The sequence below is a fragment of the Clinocottus analis genome, unplaced genomic scaffold (assembly GCF_023055335.1).
Source record: "Clinocottus analis isolate CAN_PGR_092001 unplaced genomic scaffold, fCliAna1.0.p SCAF_9, whole genome shotgun sequence".
Lineage (NCBI taxonomy): Eukaryota > Metazoa > Chordata > Actinopteri > Perciformes > Cottidae > Clinocottus > Clinocottus analis.
Window position 1 is genome coordinate 11,520,997 of NW_027176251.1, and position 23,581 is coordinate 11,544,577.

The 23,581-nt window shown below is 43.1% G+C and overlaps 1 protein-coding gene across 1 annotated transcript; it reads right to left on the reverse strand.

Annotated features, from left to right (window-relative positions):
* Positions 1–1,314: 1,314 nt before the first annotated feature.
* On the reverse strand, positions 1,315–22,912 carry nr2f5 (nuclear receptor subfamily 2, group F, member 5). Its single transcript, XM_068570608.1, has 4 exons — positions 21,789–22,912; positions 10,699–10,979; positions 7,973–8,219; positions 1,315–3,484 (listed from the first exon to the last, which is right to left on the reverse strand). Exons 1-4 carry the CDS (start codon positions 22,153–22,155, stop codon positions 3,165–3,167), a joined length of 1,215 nt encoding a protein of 404 aa, XP_068426709.1. The 5' UTR covers positions 22,156–22,912; the 3' UTR covers positions 1,315–3,164.
* Positions 22,913–23,581: the final 669 nt, after the last annotated feature.

Sequence of the window (23,581 nt, forward strand, 5' to 3'; positions counted from 1 at the left end):
TTAACCTATAATAATGTAAATAAGAATATATTTCTTTATATATTTTTTGTTTCATTTTATTAATCTGTAGTCTAACGAATCATTCATGAATTATAATAAATGTCGGCCTTTAGTGAAAGTTGAACAAACCTTAAATGTACATTCACTTAACTAGGTCTACAGTTCTAAAGAGTGAATGTTCCTGGTTTCATGGCCAAAACAACAATACATTAATTTTGGATGCGTTATTGCAGTGTATGACACCCAACTGCAGGCGACAATCATAATTATATTACACCAATTTAATAGCGTGGACACAATAAAGCTTAAGCAAAGCAACCAGCATAGCGATGTGAAGACATTATCAATTTGACTGCAGCTACACAAACACACACACATTCGAGCAAAAAACACACACACACACACGCACACACACAGAAAGCTTTTACGCAACGTGTTGACGTCATCCATCTGTTGGCTACGATGGGTTACAATAGTTTGTTGTCGTACTCACCTGCCTGAAAGTCATTTTGTGGCGTCATCCCGTGCACCGCTAAATCCTCCTCCATCTGCTTCCAGTGAATCTTCTCTGCTCCTACTTTCTTAAAGCTTTTTTTAGTTACCAGTCCTTTTAGCCTCTGTCCCTGTATAACCAGTCCAATTCAAAACGTTTTAAAGTAAAGAAGACACCGAAGGGAATCCAGCTCTATGAGCATGTTAAGGAGCTACACCCAGCATGCAACTTGTTTTTGCACATCTTAGGCGTGTTTGATTTGGGTCACTTCAGGTGTCAGCTGGGTGGTGCCTGAAATCCGTTATTACTTGTAAAAATTAGTTTACTCTTATTCACACTACAAACTGGGTGTATATAGCCTACTGTATGGATCCAATGTGCATTTAAGTAACTGTATATATGGTTTAATTTAAATGTATTCTATTAATAATAAGTAATTTAGATATTAGAATATTTATATTTTATATATGTGTAGCATAAAAAAGGACTGACCTACATTTCACCTCCACGTTGAAGCTCCACGGTTAAGGTGGGCATGAAACATTTTAAATATCTGAACACAACAGTAGATCTGAAAATATATAGTTGTTTTGATCAATAGTCAAACATGTGTACAGAAAAGCTTTGGAGGGAAGATGGGACTTCATCAATAAACATAAAATCACAGACCAGACTAAATACGGTAACTTGATTTGTGTGCGAAGCTTTAAACATAAAGAGGTTGCAATTGTATGACAGTAAAAGACAGCAGAAAACTTACTGTGAACAACAGAATTTTATTTCAATTAATGGATAATCCATATCAAACAAAAGAAGAGGGGATAAAAACAAACTCATAGGAGCTTTCTGTGAATTCATTTATAAACAGACAGCTTTCTAAGGTCCCAGATGGCCTTTCCAATGCCAATGTTGATACCACAGTGCCATGTTGGAAATGTGAGACAGGTTGTCAAAACAAGCTTCCACTGAGGGGAAGTGAAAAAAAACAACAACAACAACTTAAAATAGTCCTAAACTAAGTTACAGTCATAAGTCCAACTGGGATAGTATTGTAACATAGACTGAGGTTTTTAGAGGTTAGTGATACTTTTCTCTAGGATATCGGTACGATAAGCTCAAATGACATGAGTCAACGGGGTTTTCCCTACATGACAATATCATCAGGAAGTGGAAAAGAACTCGCATGAAGTCTAAAAAATGAAAGTGCTGAGGATTTTAAAGCAGAATACTCGGTTCTCTGATGATGGATAAAAACATGTTTCCATAGTTTGCATCATTTTTCTATGATTTTATGTGCACATTAATCATTTTTACATCGCGTGAGTTCATTTCCTCTCCTGACGGGACATAATACCTGTTATAACAGGTAACGAGAGATTATGGCACAGTCATAAGATAAATGCTCAGTGACAAAATCTTTGTTCTAAGGCAAGTACAGCTAGTTTTGTAAAATGCTCCCCCTCCCCCCAATTCATAAGGTCCAATGTTGACAATCAAGACAATAAAACAAAAATGAAGATGCGTTGTGTCACTCCTTGTGAAGACAATATGTACAAGGTTTTAATTAGCCTTTTAATAAGTGAAAAGGTCGATCGATCAAATGGCATAAGGGCAGCAAGAATCAGAGCAAGCAAGTGCTGTGATTTCTTTCAGGCGTGAATAAGTGTAAGTTCTGACTAGTTTACAATGCAAGTGCCTAGGCTTTCTTTTTACTTTTCTTTTTTTACAAACTCCTTCTCTGCCCCTGAGACCCGAAAACAAGTATATAGTCAAATTATAGACACAAAATGTTCATCACCAACACAACCACAAACATATCCAAACAATATACATTTTTTTAGCTTTGGCACAGGCTGCTGATAACTGTAAATTTGTACTGGTATTTTGCTCTTGTACTGATATTGGCATGTCTGTCTGTCTGTCTGGCTACCTCACCTTTGAACCTGAGCTTTTCCCATTGAACCCTAATATGCTATAGATGCCTATGAATCAACAATATACTGTACATATGGACACAATCATGAATTTTCTCTCCATATAAACAGTGCTAATACAAACACACGCACATTAAAACATATCCTCTGCAAAAGTCCGAGACATTTTGGCATTTGTCTTCTTTTAATGGCTTCTGGCTTTCTTTTCAAAAATTGGTATATTATACAGGGGCCTTGTGCTCTTGGTTTCAGAGTCCTATTGGCAAAGCCCTTGCTCAGTATTCGCCATACTGCGATGCTCGTAAGCAGTCTTTGTAAATGTAGGCTAGCACCAACAACAAACCAACTGTTTTGTATTGTTCTGCCCCCGGCTTTCATGGGGTTTGAGACTGACATCTGAAGTGAGTCCAACAGACCTGCTGGTGAACTGCGCAATAACCCATTCGACCAACTTGTCCGTCTCGCGCCACATCCCAAATGTAGACTGCACCGTCGGCTGACGGACTGCAACCAGCCACCGAGTCTCTGCAACGGAGCCACGGTGAATGATTGGCTTGTGTGACCGGGACGGTAATGGATTACATTGTCATGGTGTGTTTTTTAACGGAATGGTGAAGGAGAAGTTAAAGTGAATGAAGGACAGAATGGATGGATGGATGGAAGGGTGAGAAGTCAGATGGACGTTCGGCGTTGCATTCCTCCCACAGCTTCTCCTCTGTGTCGTCTGCCTCTCCACCTCAGGGCCCGTTCTCATTGTAGTGGAGGGAGATGGGTCGGTCGCGCTGCACGGTGGGCATGTAGGGCCAGTTGTAGCTCGAGCCCGACAGTAGCATGTCCCTGAGCAGCGTCTCGATGGGCGTCTTGCCCACCAGGCGGACGAAGAACAGCTGCTCGATGACCGGGGAGGAGACGATGCGCAGGGAGGGCAGGCGGAGTAGGAGTCGTCCGAAGCGGTTTGGCTGGCTGGGGTACTGATTCCTTACGTACTCCTCCAGGGCGCACTGGGACTTCTCCTGGATGCTCTCCACGTGGGTGACGTCTGACAGCCCCATAGCGTCTAGAAGGAAGGAAAGAGAGATTAAGGGTTTGTTACATATAATACTTATTTTAGTGTCTAAATCAGGAGGCAAGAAAGTATAAAACATTAGCAATTACACATTAGATGACAGAAATGACACGTTTCTGTTTTTTTACCAATGCTATTCTGTAGTAGTGAACTAATGTTTTGATTTTTTTTAAATGCAACTCGTGGTTTAACGTGAGGTTGACCTGATACTTTAAATCTCATTTTGATGATTAAAGCAGATACATGTTGACACAGAGGGGTATACAATGTAATAAAAAGCGTGACAGTTGCTTTTTTATTCCAAATTCCTCAAGTGAGAGGAATCTTGCTCAAACTTGAGCAAATCAAGGTTGTCACTGTAGAGATGCGTATCTACCACTACCCCTGTGGTCTGTGTTCACAGCACATGACAGCGTTCCCTTTTCCCTGCAGCCGGAGGTCATGTTCTGCCTGCCGCCTCCTCACACCTCCCCTCCTGCCGGCCCCCGCCCTTGGCAAGAGTCTCGCACAGTCGATAGAGTGCGTAACAATGTGCGCGATACTTTTCGCACCCTCTGTGTGCAGGGGAGAGCACAGGGGATTTAGCAAAGGGGGTCAGAGATGTGTGAACTCAAAACAAAGACACAATTCACTGTACTGTGCCACATACTGTACATTGAGTGGGAGTGCTCTCTGACTGCCCCCTGCATGAACCCTCCTCTGGAAGACAGGTTTTCGATGAGGGCAATTTTTTCTCAAGCGCGTTCTTTCGGTCTGAATGCGCTGAATTAACCTGTCACCTTATACCATTGGTCCCCTTTCACATCTCACACTTTGATCTGTCCCCTGCGTAAACCCTGCTGGGTCTTACATACAACAACAAAAAATATCATTTACGTCATATTTTAATCGAGTGTGTCAGCCCCTCCCCTCCATCAGCAGCCACTATTCCCATAATTCTGAGTCAATAATTACTCCCACTTCAGCTGTATTTCCCTTCCACTCGAGGGCGGGGGGGGGAGGGCAGCTGGACTGCTTTTTTTTTTCGGGGCCGCCATTTTGGGTCCTGCGTGACAAGGCAGTCCCTGCCTGGTTGGGATTAGTAAAGCTGTCTGTGGGACCGAAACCACATCGCGTGCTGAAGCGACAGCTCTGTGGGCGCCCTCACACGCCAAGCGGCGTGTTCTTTTGTCTGATCCTTGGGCACACACCGGGTCAGTGGGGGTGAAGGATCAGGGTGGCAGCGCTGAGATGCCCGATCTCTGATGTGGCTTGATGGGTCTGGGCTTCACAGGAGGAGCGGAGGGAGGGGACTCAGAGGGAGGTAAAAGACGATTGGTGTTTGTCTAAGCTTGTTAGCTCATCCCACCAAGTCTGCAGGAGTCAGGTTTATTACTGGGTCCATCTCGTGTGTGCGTATGAGCATGTCCATCTTCATTAAATTCAAATTTCTGTGTTTGCATCTGCATGTTTCACTAAATGTATTGTCTTCTTTTGGCAAGACATCTGCAGTTTTTTTTGCGACGTGTATACATGTGGGTACATCTGCCCGCATGCGGGGAAGTCACATGGGATGCTCAGGGCTACAGGGGTTATGTAGGTCATGGCCGGGGCTGTTGCGAATTCTCCGTCTCACTGAAACCCACCATACATAATTCAACTCCCGTGGTGGGGGCTGGGGTCCTGGAGCCTGGGCTGGGCTTGGGTTTGGAAAGCGTATAGGGAGGAGGGGTGAATGACTGGTTTCAATAATAGATGGGATCAAGGAGGGGAGATGGCTGATGAGAGCAGGGGAGAGCTGGATTTACAGACACATACATACATGCTAGAGAGGCGCTAGGTACACACAGAGTAAATCTGACAAGCCACGCAAGGGAGAAAGGAGGGAGAATACAATAAATAAATAAATAAATAAATAAATAAAAAACAAAGAACAGGGACAAGACACATCTCGGTGTTGGCTTCTTTACCACCCATTTCCCCCTGGGTCACAAAGCATGATCTCTCTGTGAAGTATCCCAGATGTGACAGTATTTTGGCTGGCACTGGAGCCCAGTGACTGTTGGAATAAACCTCAACAGGGTTTGTATACAAGAAGTATCAAAACAATGCCTATCTCATGGGATTCCTCAAGATGTAACACCATTATATTTTGATTTAATAGTGTCTGCAGCTCAGTGGGGAGAACATAATGCCACACAGGAAGGAGGGTGTGAAGCTCAAGTGCTGTTTTTTTTAAGAGCTTTGGGTGCAAACAGCTATAAATAGCCAAATATGTGCGTGCAAAAAGGTACTTTTTGTCAGTATGTCCATCTGAGAGTTGTTTTATGCAGGTGAGAAGTTACAATCATCATCAATAATATAAGATTACAGCAAATGATCACTACATTTCACATGGAAACTATTTTAGCATATCGTGGCTGCTGGCTTACTCTTTTTAGTAGGTAGTAAACATGGTTTTGGTGGGTTCAGATTAGCATGTGTTTCTCTTTTTAAATAATGTATCTGTCTCTAGCTGAACTTTCTTACGGTGCAATGTCAATAAAAAAGTTTCTCCAACAAAATGTAAAATGTACTACATGGGTTGAAATCTAAATAAAACTTAGATAAATACTGACGCCAAAGATTCAAATAAAATCTTATAGTTAACCCAGGCTAAAAAAGAAGAAAGTGATTTAAGTGAGACACAAGCAGCTACTCCCACGAAGAGCAGCGTTCTTTTTACAGTATTAGAGAGCGATCAAATTACAGTGAAATTCATGGAGGGCAGAGACCATGACTGACTAGTGGGAGGACTGTAGCAGAAGCATTTGCATATGGAGCCAACGAGACGCTATCTGCTGCAGCATTAGAGGTCAAATCCCGGTCAGCCTCGGCGGAGGTGAAAAGGTTGCGGGTTAAGCACAGTTGAAGTCGGCCTCATGAGTCTGTCTGTGAGCTCTAACTGGATTTAAACACAGCAGAGGGAAGGGATATTTCTTGGCACAAAGAACTTCTTATTTTATGGTTAAATCATTGAGTAATGGTCCAAATTTACAATCTTGGACCATTACTCGATCAGCAGTTTGTGTTGATAATTAGCTAGCTTTTTAGACACAATACGTGACTTCACTGACTTCTTCTATGTGTTAAATGGCTTTCTGTCTTGTACATGTAGCTGTCAGTTATGTAAATGCCCATTACATTTACTCATTGATAGATTTTGAAAGAAGTTTTTGCATCAGAACCTTAATTTTCAGCCATTTTCAGTGGAAGAGTTGCTCTTCTCCTCTTCTTCTTCACAAGAGGTTACTCACTTTAGCCCACACGTTGTATGTTAAGCATTTCGCAGGCTATTGCTCGACTGCGGACACTTTCAAAGAAGATCCAACATTAGAAGTATGTCCACAACAACTTCAAAATATTTAAGTCATTTTAATTTAATTTTTTTTGTCAAATGAAGTTATTGTTTAGAGATTGAGTAGACAGTGCTTCTAATAAGACACCACAAGATGCACATTTATATTCTTCCTGAGTGCATTTCACCTCGTGCTGCTGCAGCCTTTGCATTAATCTGATGGCATCTAGTTCAGACTTTACGTAAAAAGGACTTAAGCTCTTATGCAGACATGGCAACAACAATATGATGCAATAATTTAAACTTCCATTTGGACTTCTATAACGGTAATATATTTGTAATATATAGTTCTTTACGTTCATGATTTAATTTAATGGTTTATATTTCGCCCTGATAAATAAGCAGTTATATTTTCTGCTGGAGTTGACTTGGCAATGTCAGAGCAACTCTCCTATTGGCCATATCTTGAATTCAGGTTAAGCTGTTTACATGTACTTTGATACCCTGCGATTAAGTGTCCCTGTCAACATGAATAACCCAATTAGCCGAATCCTGTGCCAACAGAAGTCAACACACCCGCCTGTTAATTCCTCCCGTTCTGCCAGACCAATGGTAAAGTTACTCACAGGAGAGAGGTGGTGTTTTTGTTGACATCAGAATCTACCCATAATCCTCTCTGAGTCTGAGTTTGAGTACAGGATTAAGATCAAGATGAAAGGACTACTTTATATTGAAAATGCTATTTAGTCTCAACAAATTATGTCAGACTCATATTTGATTTATTACACCAACATTCAACTTAAAGTAATACTATTGTTAAACTTTATCTTGTTCTTATTTTATGTCTGCGAGATAAATTGCATCCTCAACCGTCTGGCAGGATTGCTCTTTGAATTTCCTCTCCTAGTGTTTCTCCAATTTATTATTTTTTTCAATGTCCAAGTTTTGTCTTGTTTAAACTTAGAGAGAAATAATACCAAACATTGTTGTTGTGCCATGGATTTCTAATTTCTTATAAACTGACACAGGAGCCATCCAGCAATCGTTAAATGAATCCTGCTTCAACATCCTGTTTCAATGTTACGTGACACCATTGACATTTGATGCAATTTCCCTGTGATTCTCCATTGTTTGTATGACACATGTGCTTCATTCAAACTCACCAGACGTGAAGAGCACGATGGACTTGAGGCATGAATATTCTGCCGTGTCAACCTGCAGGGCCTTCAGCTTCTCCACCTGCTCTTGGAAGACCCGGATGTGGTCCATGAAGGCCACCACGCGTTCCGCTGACATCGGCGATGCGTGCAGGCCTGCAGCTGCCAATAGAGGGGCTACATGGAGCGGCATGGAGCACTGGGCAGCGTTGAGGACGAAGAGCTCGCTCCATGACATACGCAACAGGGCCACCTAGGAAGACAGGCAGCGTAGAGTGGTTACTACATGTACTTTATGTCTAAAAAAATAATAACACCAGATAAAACTCATGTGTTCGACAGATCTGGATTTGAGATTTCTACAATATGTCCATTTCCTTTATCATAAACATAAAACATTGCAATTTATTCGAAATACAACAGGGTGGAATCAATTAAAGTGTGTCTCACAGGAATGATGCTTAAAAATGTGACAGCAAGTTTGAGAAGGTCAAACTGTGTTTCAATAGCAAAATACTCATCCCATCTGAGTGTCAAGGGATGCAATGAACAGCCAATAATTCAAGCCACATTTGGAAATGGTCAGAATTTGGTCACATATAAAGGACCAAATGCACAAATGCACACTAGATACAGGACAGTAGCGCCATTCATGCACATAATTCTCCCAACAAGTAATATATTCATTCACTAAAGGAAGAAGCACACACACACAGACCAGGCTCATGGCACAAAGCTCACAGAGAGCACCTTTTATAAACTGATTGAATGGAAGAATTAATGTAATGAAACGTTTACTGTCAGTTTTAAAGGTCATAACATTATATGAGGATGTGACAAGCTGTGTAATAGCACAAAGAAGATAAATATGCTTTTAATATACAATATGGCAACATAGTGATGGGTTGACAGAAACGTTTGAAGTGATCACAATGGAAAATGGCACAGCTCCAAAGTGCAAATCATTCATGCAAATTATTGATCATCGGTCAAAAAACTGCAATATTATTTAAAGGTTTTGAAACGCACAATTGCTTTAACGCCAGAACACTAAAGTTGGGGGATTTTCATTTTTTCAACATGTGGACCAAATAAAAGTTCATAGCTTCTTTATTTATATTTTTTACATTTTGTAATGACGATACTCTAATTTTTCACCACCTGTTTTTTGTTTCATGAGGAGTTCTATAGGGTAACGTAAGAGGAAAGTACTTTAACTTGCCTTGTATTGTTGTATTTGAATATATTTTGATGAGAAGCATATTTTATCAGGTACATTATATCGGGTGAAATTACCCCAACATTAGTGAGAGTGTGACTATTTTGAACCTTAGTGTTCTGGGGTTAAGAAAATCATGATTTTTAGAAGTGAGGAGAAGTCCCAAGATGAAGGCTGTGAACTTCTACAGGTGGTTGAAACAACAGCCTGCAACAGGAGTCCATCCGACCCAAATGTTGCAAGCTATTTATTTTATAGACGTTTAGATTATTTTGTCTATCCTGGGTAACCTAGACACATAGTTTAAAACATGTGGACACAGTTAAGTTAAGACACATGTTGTTGTCAGGTGCCACCTGAGTCGTTAGATAGTTTTGAAAAGGTAGATTCAAAAAATAATTCTACAAAGTGGTTTTATAGAAAGCAGAGAACTGGTGGCACATCGCGAAAGCACTCACTGTGAGAGACGGGACATCTTGACATGACATTAATGGTGTATTAATGATATGGTGCCGCTACAGCGTGACATATCTGTGATATGTCGGCCCAAGGTGCATGTGAATATTTATAGGTCAGGCGTTTCCTCCGTGCCAAGACTTTACAGCTGGTATTAATCTACATATGCCGCATTGACATTGAGTTTGTTGTGCCGGTTTCTGCCTTCAGTAAACAATAACACAACATAATTCATTTTCATATTCCACTGAGTGATGATGATTCTCAATTAATAAAAAGTAAAAATAATATTTAGAAGCTCTATTCTTTTTCAAAGTGTAATGTGAGGGTGAGATGTCATAAAGAAACCGTTTATTAATCATACTTTAAGTACCTGTGGTCTTTCATTGGCTTTCTTTTTGTTTTAATGAAGTTAAACAGGATAATTTATTTGTGGCTCTGGCTCTACATTTCTTTAAAAGCAAACATGAACTGAAGAAATGTAATGTAAAATGTTTTTAACATCCTGCAAAGTGTTGGGTGATATTTATTAAAGGCATCCAGTATCATCATATACAGTATGTGCATTCTTGGATGCTAAGTTTCTACATTTGGAGGCTGGAAGGCAATCCCTTATGAATCCTTTAACGATCTCTTTCTTAACAAAGAATTATATGCAAAAAGATAACACTTTACACTACATGTGAAGCCACAGGCTGGACTGGAAACACAGTTAAACACCTAGCCTTGTTCTAACTTTGCTACAGTCACATCGTTGAGAAACATCTAGTTTTTACACTTAAGTGTTTGTATTTTATCCAATTAGTTAGATATAACATGACAGTTATTAAGATTTAAAGGTGCTGATTCGGTTATCTTTAAAGAAAGCTAGGCCAGCTGTTTCTCCCCAATTTCACTACTTATGCTACGCTAGGCTAACCAGCTGCACACACACAAGTGGTTTCCATCTTCTCATCTAACTCCTGACAAGAACACAATAAGCCCAACACGTCCAACTAAACCTTCAGAGTTGGTTATTTAAATGTAATTTAATTGTCAATCAAAGTGTCAGTCTCACCTGGTCCATGAGCTGCAGATCGGGGAAGAAAGGGATGTTCTTGGCCCACTCGACAGCACTGAAGAGCAGCCGGGCCGCCAGCTCGCAGATGTTCTCGATGCCCATCAGGTTGTTTCCCTGCATGCACTGGGCCCCGTAGCGAGATGTGGGGTAGGGCTCTGCGCGCAGCAACAGAGAAATGAAGCCGGATAGGTAGGGCTGGCCGTTGTACGGGTCTGTGCCGTTGGTTAGGTACTGTCCCGGGCTGCTCTGGGAGTTTGATGTGCGTCCTCGTTGTACAGCTGATAGAAAACAAGACAGGTGGAGGTGAGAATTTGACCGCATTAATCTAGACTTTTAAACATGAATATGTGATATTTGTCAAGTGTTCTTGTTTATTCTCATTTTGCATATGGTCTCATCTATGTCTGCCTGAAAAGCACACTTAAAAAAAAATATTTAGGAGCTTTACTAGTGAAATACACTCAAGTCTGGTTTACATCCAACCGGCCTATGTACAGCCTGCATGTAAAATAGAGTGAAACCAAAACACCTGCAGCAGAAACCAAAGAGAGAGGAGACGAAGACGGAGGGCAAAGAGTAAAATTGAACATGTCAAATGTGTTGTGTAGGGGAGTGAGGGTGGAGGGGAGGGCAACAGGAACATTTCTCTGACTCCTAAATATGTCAGCGGTCGTTGTTTCCGTGGAGCAGTGGAAAGTGCCCGGCCAAGGCCACTCTGCCCCTGCTGTTGTGCATCAATGAGTAATGACAAGCAGCAGCTGGTAAAGATATACCACTTCTTCACACCTACATATGTTATGCATCCGCATATGCATATACACATGCACGCACCACACATGAATATGGTAACACGCCCCCCCCTCCCCCCTCCCCCTCGAACAATCCACCCTCCCTCTCCTGGCAAATGGCTCCTCGGCCTGAGGAGAAAAGGGCACGCAGAGGCCAAGCTCTCGTGCGCACATAAAAACGGCCAAACCCCTTTTCTCCCCCCGTGGAGCAACGATGTTGCGGTGAGTGCTGAAAAGGCCTATTTGGAAAACACCTGTTCAGTCATCCCAGTGTCTGACTAATAACTCCATCTACTGTTACAGAGAGAGAGAGAGAGAGAGAGAGAGAGAGAGAGAGAGAGAGAGAGAGAGAGAGAGAGAGAGAGAGAGAGAGAGAGAGAGAAGGGGAAGAGGGTGCGGGAGGGGGGAGGGGGGGGGGAATTAGGTAGAAGGGTAAAATGTCGAGATAAGGTGGAGAGGGAGCGATCGAGAGGTGATAAGTTGAGAAAGGGGAGATTATGGGCCTGGAGAAGGGGAAAGAGAGAGAAGGTGCAGAGTTCAGTGGATTTGAATATAATCTGAGATGAGGATCCAGATAGAGAGCGGTGGTTTACATAAAGAGACAGGTGGAAGCTGGAGGTAGAGAGAGAGGGGTGAAAAAAAAGGGAGGGGTTTGCAAAAATGCTTTTCAACTCTGCATCACCTGTCACCTCGCACACAGCAGCTGTGTCAATTGAACGCACCGTGGCACGTCCGAGAACCGAGAGGTCAAATCACTCAAGAGCGAAAAAAGCCTTTAATTCTAGCCTAAGAAATACCTCAGCACAAAAGGTGTTGACCTCAAAGTACTAGTTTTCCCCGTGAACTTGTGTCAACCCGCGTGCTCCCGGAAAAGAATGCGGCCTCCTTTCGCAAACAGCGCAGTCTCGCTGTGGAGAGGTGTTGCCTGTCACAAAGACGTTGCACAATGGGACATTCCTTGTCACTCGCACTCCACAAGCGCTCGTCTCACTTCGCAAGGGACGGCTGTTGGATTAGCCACACGTGTCTGTCTTTGCGGGGGTTTCACAAACCAATGAAAATGAAACACCGCCTTCGAGCAGCTGGAGTGAAAGTAGTCTCACTGCAATTTCCGCAAAAATTACCTGGTCAAAAGTGTTTTTAGTCCCTCTGAGGTGCTTTGAGCTAAAGTACACAGAGCTGTCGCTGTCGGCACGAGAAGCAGTGGCGCTCAACAAGTCCCCCAAATCAAACGTCGAACTACTTGTGTTGTAGCCGCTCTTTAGAAACACTCTGAATCATTTTATGCATGACAGGAAATAATAACTAAAAATCAGTTTATCGTTGCACAAAGCTCTGGTTAAGGTTCAGGCACAGAAACACTTTAGTTAGGGTTGGCAAATCATTGTGGTTTGTTACTTAGTACTTAAAGTTGGGGGACCTTTGTTGTCATGGTCACAATCACATGCATGTGGTTAGGCTTATGGTCGATCGTGGTCACGGTGAAAAGAAAATAACTTTGACTGTCGGGAGGAAACAGGAAATGGGATCTGTCGCTTTGTTGGGAAGAGTCCCTGACCTCATCCCTGCGTGGACTTTGCCGCTCTACAACAACATCACCCGACTTCCTCTTTTGCTCCCGGGGGGGACAACAGTCATCACATCGAGGGCTGCCGGAGGGCTTTGTGGCTTGAACTTTAGCATGTGTCACTTTGGGGCACTTGCTGAATGGACCGATTCTGTCGTGTTCCCTGAGAGGACAGTCTCCGGAAAAACTCTTTCCCCGACTGGCCATGTCAGAGCACTTCCATAACCCAAAACTGTCACTCTGCCCTGGCTTGTTAACATCATTGAGAAAAAGAAAGAAATCTATTCTACAGGGGGTCAACAACCTGATTTCCACTTCTTTTGGGCTCCTCACTAATGCATTGAAATAGCTGTGAAACCCACTGTCCCTGACTTTCACGGGGAATGCATCAAATTCTTCCAAATTCAATGACGTTCCACAAATTCCACGACCTGTTAGTACCCTGCTGCCTCTCATACCGCTGATATGCAAATTCACAGCTATTAATTTGCTTTCCAATTGATTCGTGGTTAATCCTGCAGATGGCGGCGAATATACTTGATCCACTTGACTTTTCAAAAGGCCTCATTGTGGGGGTCACTCGTGGCTGAGAGGCAGCGCACTTGAGGACTTCTGACTGCGACACATCACTCTCTGTTTTTTTCTCTAGACGAGACCGATGAGCAGAGAGAGAGAGAGGGAGAGAAAAGGGAGCGAGGGGTGATTATGGAAAGGCCCGAAAGAATGAAGAGAAAGACGGGCACACAGACGTGCAGAGACAGAGAGATGTAATATCTTGACTTAGAGGAGGGCAGCGAGAGAGCGAGAGAGACAGAAATGACATTAGAGAGAAACAGATGCCTGAGGATAAGACAAAAAAAGGAAAGCAGGGTCAGAGAGATCAAGAATAACGAGGGGGAGGGGATAAGAGAGTAAAGTCAGATTTGGGTGTCTGCCATAAACTGTTTCTGCTTTTTAATCGGTGCACTGTGCCTCAGCTCAATGTGTTGGACTGAGCTTGTCAACCGGCGACAAACTTGACATCCGAGTGATGTACACAGTCAGATACCAGGTACCAAATTGAGGGCAGAAAAGAAAGTCACTAAATTAAGACCTACAAATCCCTAAAGCCCAAAACAAAACATCATCGTCTGTACGTAGGTAGGGCATGAAATGAGGGCGAGGAGGAAAGTGCATGCAAACAGAGGTACCATGGGACATTTCAGCTGCGACTTTCAAAATGCCACTTCAGCAAATGGCAGCTGGAAGAGTGCACAGTTCGCTGCCTGGCTGCCCTGGATTAGCCTCTGGGTCAGACTGTTAGTGGAATTACAGCAGCTAAATACAATTAAGGCCTATCAACATTTGGACTAAAAGGTCACGGTGCCGGGGCAACACAGACGCATTATAGATTCGGCACAGTCTGACAGTTGCGTTTAATAAGTAGATTTTCCCTTTCTAAAGCCTCCATTGGCAAGGGGAAAATAAATAAATGGGCCTGTCTCTCCATGTCACATCTGCAATCAATAAAAAGCAGCTTTATCTGCTGATGACAACATGTGGATGCCTGTGTACATGTACATGTACGTGATCCCGCTAAGAGGGCCATTTTTATTTCGGCCCTGAACTTTGACCTACAGGTCACTGCTCCGCAGCAGGGCAAAGCTCCCAAAGAGAATCAGATAGGAGGCAGAGAGGAGCTAATGTGTAAACCAGGAAAGCGCTCGAGATAAAGAGTCAACCGACGTGATGTGAAGGAGCAGACTAAGTTAACGGGTTATTTATTACCTGGTCTCCACCAAATATAATTTGTCAATCAAACAGTGGTGATGCTTCATTGTGGAGCTGCTCTTCAGAGTCAACAGTGCGATACATTACGTTCTTATTTCTATGAAACGGACATGACACTGTGGCTGGTTGAGTCCATGGTCCACAGCATTTGTCTCATTGTGTGCTATTGTGCAAGAGCAAGTTCTGTTTAGCCAAAATAAATAGTTCACGCTGCCAAAAAAAGACAAAAAAACTGAACACTAATTGTGTTCAGCATTTCAGAACGGTTCTCTAATAAAGATGCTATACTCTATAGTGTTTTAGAATTTAAAAACGATCACATGACTACTATTTTTTTTGCCATCTTTTAGCTTGTTTTAGTTTTCAAAACAGTAAACTTTACCGCTTTGATTTACTCTCTCTTCTCTTTGAAAAAGCTCTAAAAAAAAACATTTAACCCTACCGGCTTAGCACCAGATAGTAGCATTAAGCAGCTAGATATGTCCTTCAGGAATGAACTAAAAACAAAAGCTGCATTCTGTAAATAAGCAATGTTTTCCAACAGGTTCACCACATCAACTTTTTAAGCAGTAATATGTCAGTATTGTCTTTACAGCTCGTTTCTGCAGCCCCCTAGCAGTAACAAAAAACAGTTATTGATGGTTTAAAGATACTATTTCCACATGTTGATACTAGTCACTAATATAAATGTTCACCAAAAGTGTAGCATTTAGTAAGTGTTTAATAGTGCAAAACTTGTGTTCATTTGTGGCCCACTAAAGGGGGGGGGGGGGAAATAAAAGAAGTAGAGCAAAGCAAAATTCATTCGTTTGTACAAACTTTACCAGTCAGCTAACCTCACTAACAATCCATCTGCACACTGAAAAGGGGTCCGACTCTGTCCTCAGTCGTGTGTCGAAGCATGAAGAAGCAGAGAGGTATGCGGCGAAACGCGAGAGCTGCACCGGAACGAGAGTGCAGAGGAAAACCGGAGGCAGTGCAGGAGTGAGAGGACAAACAGTGACACAGACAGAGAGAGACAGAGCCATGGAGGGCAGGGGAGCTTTGCGTGAGGAAGTTGCGTTGCTGTGCCGTGCGTGGAGGCAGTTGCCTCAGTCCCTCTCTCAGACTTTGATGAGGCAGTTCCTGAATTAATTAGCTAAGCAAATTCACCCCGAACTCAGTGACTCACACTATCCTTATTTACACTTAACGCACAACCCCTCCCCTACCCTCTTCATCTAACACACAGTGGGCCACAGCAGGGCTACGTCCATGTGTTTCCTCTGGAGAAGAGATCTGAGAAAGAAACACCCATTGGCTGCTTGGCTTTATTAGTTGCTCGGATGTTGTTATTATTATCAGACAGTAAAAAATAGAGACTGTGGCTTGAATTATTTGAGTTTTTAAAAGCCTGTTTTAGAGCTGGAGCTTTTTCTTTACTATTCTTTTTTCATTGTCAGATGAGCGATACATTTAAAGGGCCAGTTCACTCAACACATTTACTCCCACTTACCCATAGCGGTATGGGGCCATATATTTTTGGTTAATTCTTCTTCTTTTTAACCAGATATGAGATATCTGCGAGTGGGACTTCCACTACCGCAGCAATATAGAGGAAGTGAGTGGGTTTTTGTTTCCGGTCCTCAAATCCCAAACCATCCACCCAAAAAGAAAGCTGCTCACCAACCCACACGTGAGTCATCGTTAGTCTGTCTTACAGCACACAGTATTAGCTTCAGGTCAAGCTGTTTCAGAGGCTTTTATTTTGGGCAACAAAAGCACCCACAACAAAACAACAAAAATATTTTCAGGCTAATATCCATATTTATTTAAATGTTTAAAAAAAACAGTTCCAAATAGAGACAAATTGGAAAAGTTATTTAAAATGTTGTATTTTTATTTTTTGTTATACATTTCGTTCATCGCTACAACTGCACTGCCGCTCACTGAGCCTCGTAAGATCATCAACTAGATGCCTGAATTATAAATGCACACAGATTCCCCCACAGCCCTTTGAATGTGAGGCAGAGTGAAGGAGAAGCCTCGTTGGGGTCAAATGTTTCTGACAGATTCTGGAGCCCTTTCTAGTGTGTGTGTGTGTGTGTGTGTGTGTGTGTGTGTGTGTGTGTGTGTGTGTGTGTGTGTGTGTGTGTGTGTGTGTGTGTGTGTGTGTTATTACAAGAGACCCAAGTGACACACGAAAACAGGTTGAGCCACTTAAAGTCTCAAGCAAAACAGTCCGGAGTCGGTCCATTTGTTAGAGTTGATTGACTGAAGGCACCTGAGAGTGTCACGTGACATTTGTCACGTTAGTGATACATTGGAATGTGCAGAAGGAAGCATTACCGTTTTAGAGAGGACACTCTTCACCTTGATGTGTCCAAAAGCATTAAAAAAAAAGATCATCAATCATATATTCTGTAATATTAAAGGGAGCCTTGGAGATAATGACGCCAGGGCCTCATGTGTATTACTTTAATGGAAGCTGCAGTACTGAAAGATTTGTGAATGGGAGCAATTTACTTCTTCGAGGCCATTGATAATGACTACAAGTGTGGTGACAAGGGTTAAGTATTTAAATGTGTCAATAGCTAATAAAGGTTTTCAGAGCCAAGGGAGGCCAGACTGCAGTATTCACCCGCTGTGGAGTTTCTCCAAAACTTTCAGGGGACCCACTTTTGAAAAATGACCAACCAAATTCACAATAGGCCTGATCTATAAATCATGATAAGAGCTCAATTGTGCATAAATGAATGTTTCTGACCAGTTTTACTTGATTTCTTGACAACGTGGCGGCTCACAAACGTTCCCAAGCGCTTCTTTTTTTTCTTTTAAGGACTCGACAGCTGCGCCCTGGGATAAAAATAGTTTTAACTTTGGAACTTTTGGAAAAGGTCACGTGACGAGGAACAACCAATCACAGCTGGCAGATATAATTTCTTCCTTCCATTTGGTTGCTTAGAAACCGCAAAAGGCAACAGGAGCACAACCTTGCAAGGGCCTTGGGAAAAAAAGGATGAAACCCGCACGGCTGCGGTCTTCCACGCGTGAACCTTCCTGATCAGAACAATTCGAACATTCACGCTCTTTGATGGGGCTCAAGAGATTAAATAAGGAGAAATTCCAAGTTTCATTTAGCGACCCTCATGAAATCTCTTGCGACCCACCTGTGGGGTCCCGAGCCAGTCTTTAGGAATGACTGGATTAGTCACTGTTTACTCACTGGAGAGAGGCCCCGGACGCTCCACACATTTGGACTTTGACTTGAGCCTGTCTGTTATTAATGTTTTAGTTTTGGTTGACCTACATTTTCAGCCGCTGCCGGTATTTTGTCAGAGTGCAGTGTGGGTGAGAGGAGGCAGCAGCATTCCCACTGTGCACGTTGAATGTGTGTATTACAGATTCCTGTGATCCAAATGGATGTTGAAACTATTTACTATCACTGCACTCCACTAACTTGGCGTGTCTGCATGTATCTGGGTGCGCTCACAGCTGCCCAGGTGCATGATTCAAGACGCACACGGCCGACAAGAGGACAGTCTCATGGTGTGCGTGTGCATTAATCAGAGCGGTAAAAACTACCACACGTGTCTCTCTCTGTCCTCAGCTGCTCGTCCTTGTGGGCCGCTTCAAAATTAAAACATTCACTCCAGTTCAAAAGCAAACTGTCAGGCTGATTCTCTTTGCCTCTCCGCTTCCTATTCAACCTAGAAACCGTGCTGACAGAGAAACAAGACGGGGTTCTGTGTAGCTGCGTGGTGAGACAATGACACTAACGCTCCCATGGTTTTTTCGGGGGGTGGGAGGGTTTTTACAAGGTTTGATTCCCACTGAGCTAACACATGCATGTTTGCTGCCATGGTGCTGAAAGGTACTCTGGATAAAAGTCTCCAACAAATGATATTATGTTCCACACAGCACGACTGCAGAAAGAGGTCAACGTCTTCCATGGGGAATAAAGAACATGAAACTAAGTGAAGTTGTCTCTAAATCGGACGCAGCCCACTCATGAAACTTTTAGCGTGTCTTCTCTGGAAGCTAAATATGAATTCAGCCAAAACAGCAAAGTCATGCAGCAGTGTTAGTGATATCAAAGGATGCTGTAAGGGCAGAGGAGCATCGCCAACAGGACTCTGCTATCGCACGTCAACATCGCTTGTTCCATCCAGATGCACTTTCCCTCAGACGCAGTGTACTTAGTCGGGAAGTGAAGTACAGTATGGACATCCAAGTGAAAAGGGATTTTCAATGATTAATAACTATTTTAGTTCAACAAACATGCATTTCCACTTGTGGCCTTCTGCTTTATTTTGACGGTAGCTTCCGCATATTGTTGGTTATGTCAAACAGAGAACTTATAATAGTTTTTTTTTTCTCCACCTGGATCATAACTGAGAATAAACACTGCCTCCCCTCCACAACCTGGTGAACCTGTTGAGTAATGTAAAGAAAACATGCCTTGTGATCTCAGGGCAGCATGACGGTAGCCGTGCGCTTGAACAGTTTCAGTTGGGATTTAAGGACGCAGCAGTGTTTAATTCACTGAAGATGTTACGATAAAAACAATGGAGATTTGGTTTCAAATATTCATATGTACACAAATATTAAAACACATCTTTGGTGTGACTTTTACTTCATTAAAACTACAGTCTTGAATAGCTAAAGAACAATTGGGCGTCTGTGATTCACTCACTTTATGCACAATATTTCTAATGGCTTATGATCAGCCTTTCTCAGCCTCACATTCAACACAATAAAACCATTTTATTTTGTTAAACTCTGTTTTGGGATTCTCTACTTTTCCAAATTGTCGGGCAGGTCACGTGTCAGAACAAAACAAAAAAGCCCTAAATAGACAAATGAATGCTGATGAACAGAAGTCAGCCGACAAAGAGGATTTAAGGACACAGTTTAATCCTGCTGACCTCGAATGCACCAACAGATGAGCTCTGCCAATGTAAGTTGACCTGCTCTGCATTTAAGCCTTTAACGCACAACTATAAGCCAGCACTGCAAAAAGAAAAAGAAAAGAAAAAAGCTAATGAGCAGATAAGGATGTATAAAACCCTATTATTTCTAAAAAAAAATTTAAAAAAAGAATGTGTGGCCTTATTTTAAAGCACCTTTTTATTGTGGAATGACCACAAACTGAATTTAAATCAATGTTTCCCGCCAACTAGAAGAAGAAAAACATTCTAAGACGCTAAATGATGAAAGATGAAAACTTTTTTTGCAGTGTAGACTTCTCCAGCTGCTAAGCAAAGCATCGCAATGTTTTATCCTCTAAACAGCACGACTAATGCCATCCTGAAACCTCGTGGCTAGTGGACAATATGCCGCCTTCAAGGCTCAAAGGTCGGCACTGCGAGAAAAGAAAAGTTTATAAAAATGTAACACAGAGGTAAAATTATAATCTGCGTTAAAAAAAAATAGCGTTTATCTTCAAAATAGGACTAATAAGATGATTGGCAAATGATATATTTCGCTAGTAAAATTTCACTTTCTTTTGAAGTCTCGTCACCTCTATTTTTTTTTTAGTTGCATTAAACACAATGCCACGTCAGGCGATTTCCTCTAGTTCATTCGGGCGTAAAGGAGCGCCAACGTGTAGCTTGCGGGCATCTTAGAGGTAAGACTGTGTGTACAGTATAGTATGCACACACAGGCACACACGTGCGCGCGCTCGCAGAGAGGCAGAGCAGTGCACTAGCGGGAAACCCTTGAGGGATCGTCTCATCCGAGGAGGACGGGTATTTCCACCCTATATACTGTATTTACATTTTGGCTCAGGCGAAGAACAAAGGGCGGAGGGGTTGTTGAGACACTGTCTGTCCTTAAAACATCCCCTGCCGAAGTGTCCTAGAGCAAGATGGCTCACTAGGATGCTGCTGCTGACCTCATTCTGTCCTCTGAGGAAAAAAAGAAACAGGTCGAAGAGCTAGGGACATCTTCAATAAAAAAACTTTGGACTTTTGAGGACAAGCGTTTGGAACGGACTTTTTTTTTTTACACTTACACTCACGAGACAGTTGCCCACGATTCAAGTGCGTAAAGGTGTGTGACATTGCTTTTGACATTTGCAGGCTTCACCCAAAAAGCTTTCACAGAAATTCTGCCTTTTAATCATAAAATAGGTCGCCTCTAAATCACGAGCTTCTCTAATCCAAAGTGCATCAACAAAGACAAAACGAGCCCATGCGCGACGCTGCCATGCAGCACAGATGTTTGGGCCCCATTTGGTTTGGGACATTTTTTTAAATATGCACCATGTCCATCTCTCGTGAATGGGACGACGCTGCTGAATGATAATTAATAAGAGAAGCGCTCCTCTCCGCCGACACGTTGCCAGCGCTCCTCTTTGCGAGTAACTGACCCGTTGTTAATCCAACACAATACAACAAATGCAGCGGCATCCTCTTCTAGCGGCTCTGGGTGTCGGTGAGCAAACAGCATAATTAAAACAGGGGGACAAAGGAGGGATTTCACAGAGCAGAGCGCACCAGCGTGAATGGCGCTGGATTTGGTAAAAGAATGTGAAGTAAGCATTGTGTTTTTGCCGCAGGTGGTGGCTGATTATTTACCCATAATAGCAACAGTACAACTGTGTGAGACACGTTATGGGATCAACAGGCATCACGGAACGTGACGCGTATTTTACGCACAATTTATCTCGCTTGCGCTAGTTGGACACAGGACAGACCAAACTATTTTGAAACAAGAGTGTTTAGTTTTGAATGAATGAATTCCAAGTTTGTCCTCATGTGTCAAATGTTTGCACCTGTGATTCTGCTGCAAAGCTCTGCCGGTGTGAAGAGTAAGTCGCTTGTTTTGAGACAGTAAAATATTTTACGGCTGAGTTCCAGACTTAAATGGCCTGTTAAGATTGATATTCTACACTAAGCCACATTAGTTCACACATACACACAGAAATTAGTAAATAAATGTTCACGCGGACATCCGTAACACACCTATGGTCTTACCCTCTCTTCGCATGCCGACTTTGAGGCACTTCTTCAGCCGGCAGTACTGGCACTGGTTCCGGTGGTGCTGGTCGATGGGACAGTCTCGGTTCCCTCGGCAGGTGTACGAGAGGTTCCGCCTCACCGAGCGCTTAAAGAAGCTTTTGCATCCCTCGCAGGTGAACTGGCCGTAATGCTTCCCACTGGACTTGTCCCCACACACCATGCAGTCCACGTTGGGGATCTTGTCCCCGGAAAGTGCGTCGTTCCCCGGGGTGGAACCGTTGGGAGTTCCCGGCGCCCCGCCGGGCTCCTGGCCGCATATCTGGAGTTGGGACCCCGGATCTGCAGAAATGTTCTCTGGCCACTGGTTTACTACCATAGCCATGCTATCCCCAAACACTTTGGTCTTTGTTAAAAATCACAGGAGAGAGTGAGTGATAGAGATCCGTCCCGGTGTCTTGGGAGAGGAAAACAAGGGCGAAAAGGCGCTTCCCACTTCCTCTGCAGAGGTCAATCTGCGCGGGTTTATGCTGTATATTGTTTATAACGTGTAACTGGACTACTGAGGTATTTCTGCAAACATCTACCAAAGTATTAACATGATCGATGTATAAGAGCGAAGCATACAACTCCCGGTGTCCCTCGCTGCGCAGCAATCCATAAACACGTTGTTCTTCAGAGTGCAACCTCATGGAAAAGTCAGTCCAGTTATGTTAGATGTAAAAATTACAAAAATAAAAAAGATAATCTAATAATAAAACTCTAACTCACTTATTTTTCTTTGCCTCTATAGAATTCGAATAGACGGCGGAATACAACCGACAGCAATGTTTCGCATCTCAGCCGCTCGCCCCGGTCTCCCCGCCGCTCAACAGTCTACCGCGTTTGGGTTCGCGCGAGATCAATTCTGCCTCCTGAATGACCGCATTTCATGTGGTTCTGTGACGGATTTATTTAGTCCCGGCCAGCTCTTTGGAGACAGTGTGAAGCGCAGTCCCGAAGCGATCCCCGTTCCTCTTGTCCTTGCGCGCCGCAGTGAGGTTCTGATCTTAATTTACCCAACATGCGCGCTCTACATATCGTCGCTGATCGTCCGCGTGGGCAGAAGAAGCTTGAACGGAGACCGGTAACGCGCACCACGAATCTTTTGCCGCTCGAGTGTATGGCTTCACCCTTCGACTGTCCGCCCCATCTCCGAGAGGCAAAGCCACAATTTGGGGGAAAGTGTCACCAGCAGGCTGCCTCGTACCGCTGCCCCCCTGGCGGCGACCCATATAAGGTCATAGCGGCCAAATAAGGTCATTTCCCCTCCCTTCGGCGGGAGAGGGGGAGACACGCAGCGCGTGCTGTGATTGGACCCCAAAGTCTGTTAAAAAAAAAAGTAAGAAGCTTTCTGATTGGACGGCGGTCGATTAGGGATGTGGTTGACTGACAGGAGCGGTTGTTGTCGTACAAGTACTTTAAAGTGGCTAACTCAGTGTCCCATTGAAGATGAAATGTGCATGTTGTGCGTCCAGACAAATATACAAAACCTGTTAATTAGATGATTTTTTAAAAAACAACTATTTAACTACTTTTAGACTCGGCTTCACATCTTTTAAATCTTCATATACGAATTTATTGTTCCTCTCCACATTAACAGTATGTTGTGCTTTGCGTTGAATTACTTGAATGTTTGCCCCTCACTTTGCAGAATGATGGAGGCGGAAGGTTGTTTTCTCATATTCATCTGCTGAAGTTGTGTGCGTGTGTGTGTGTGTCTCTGTGTGTGTGTGTGTGTGTGTGTGTGTGTGTGTGTGTGTGTGTGTGTG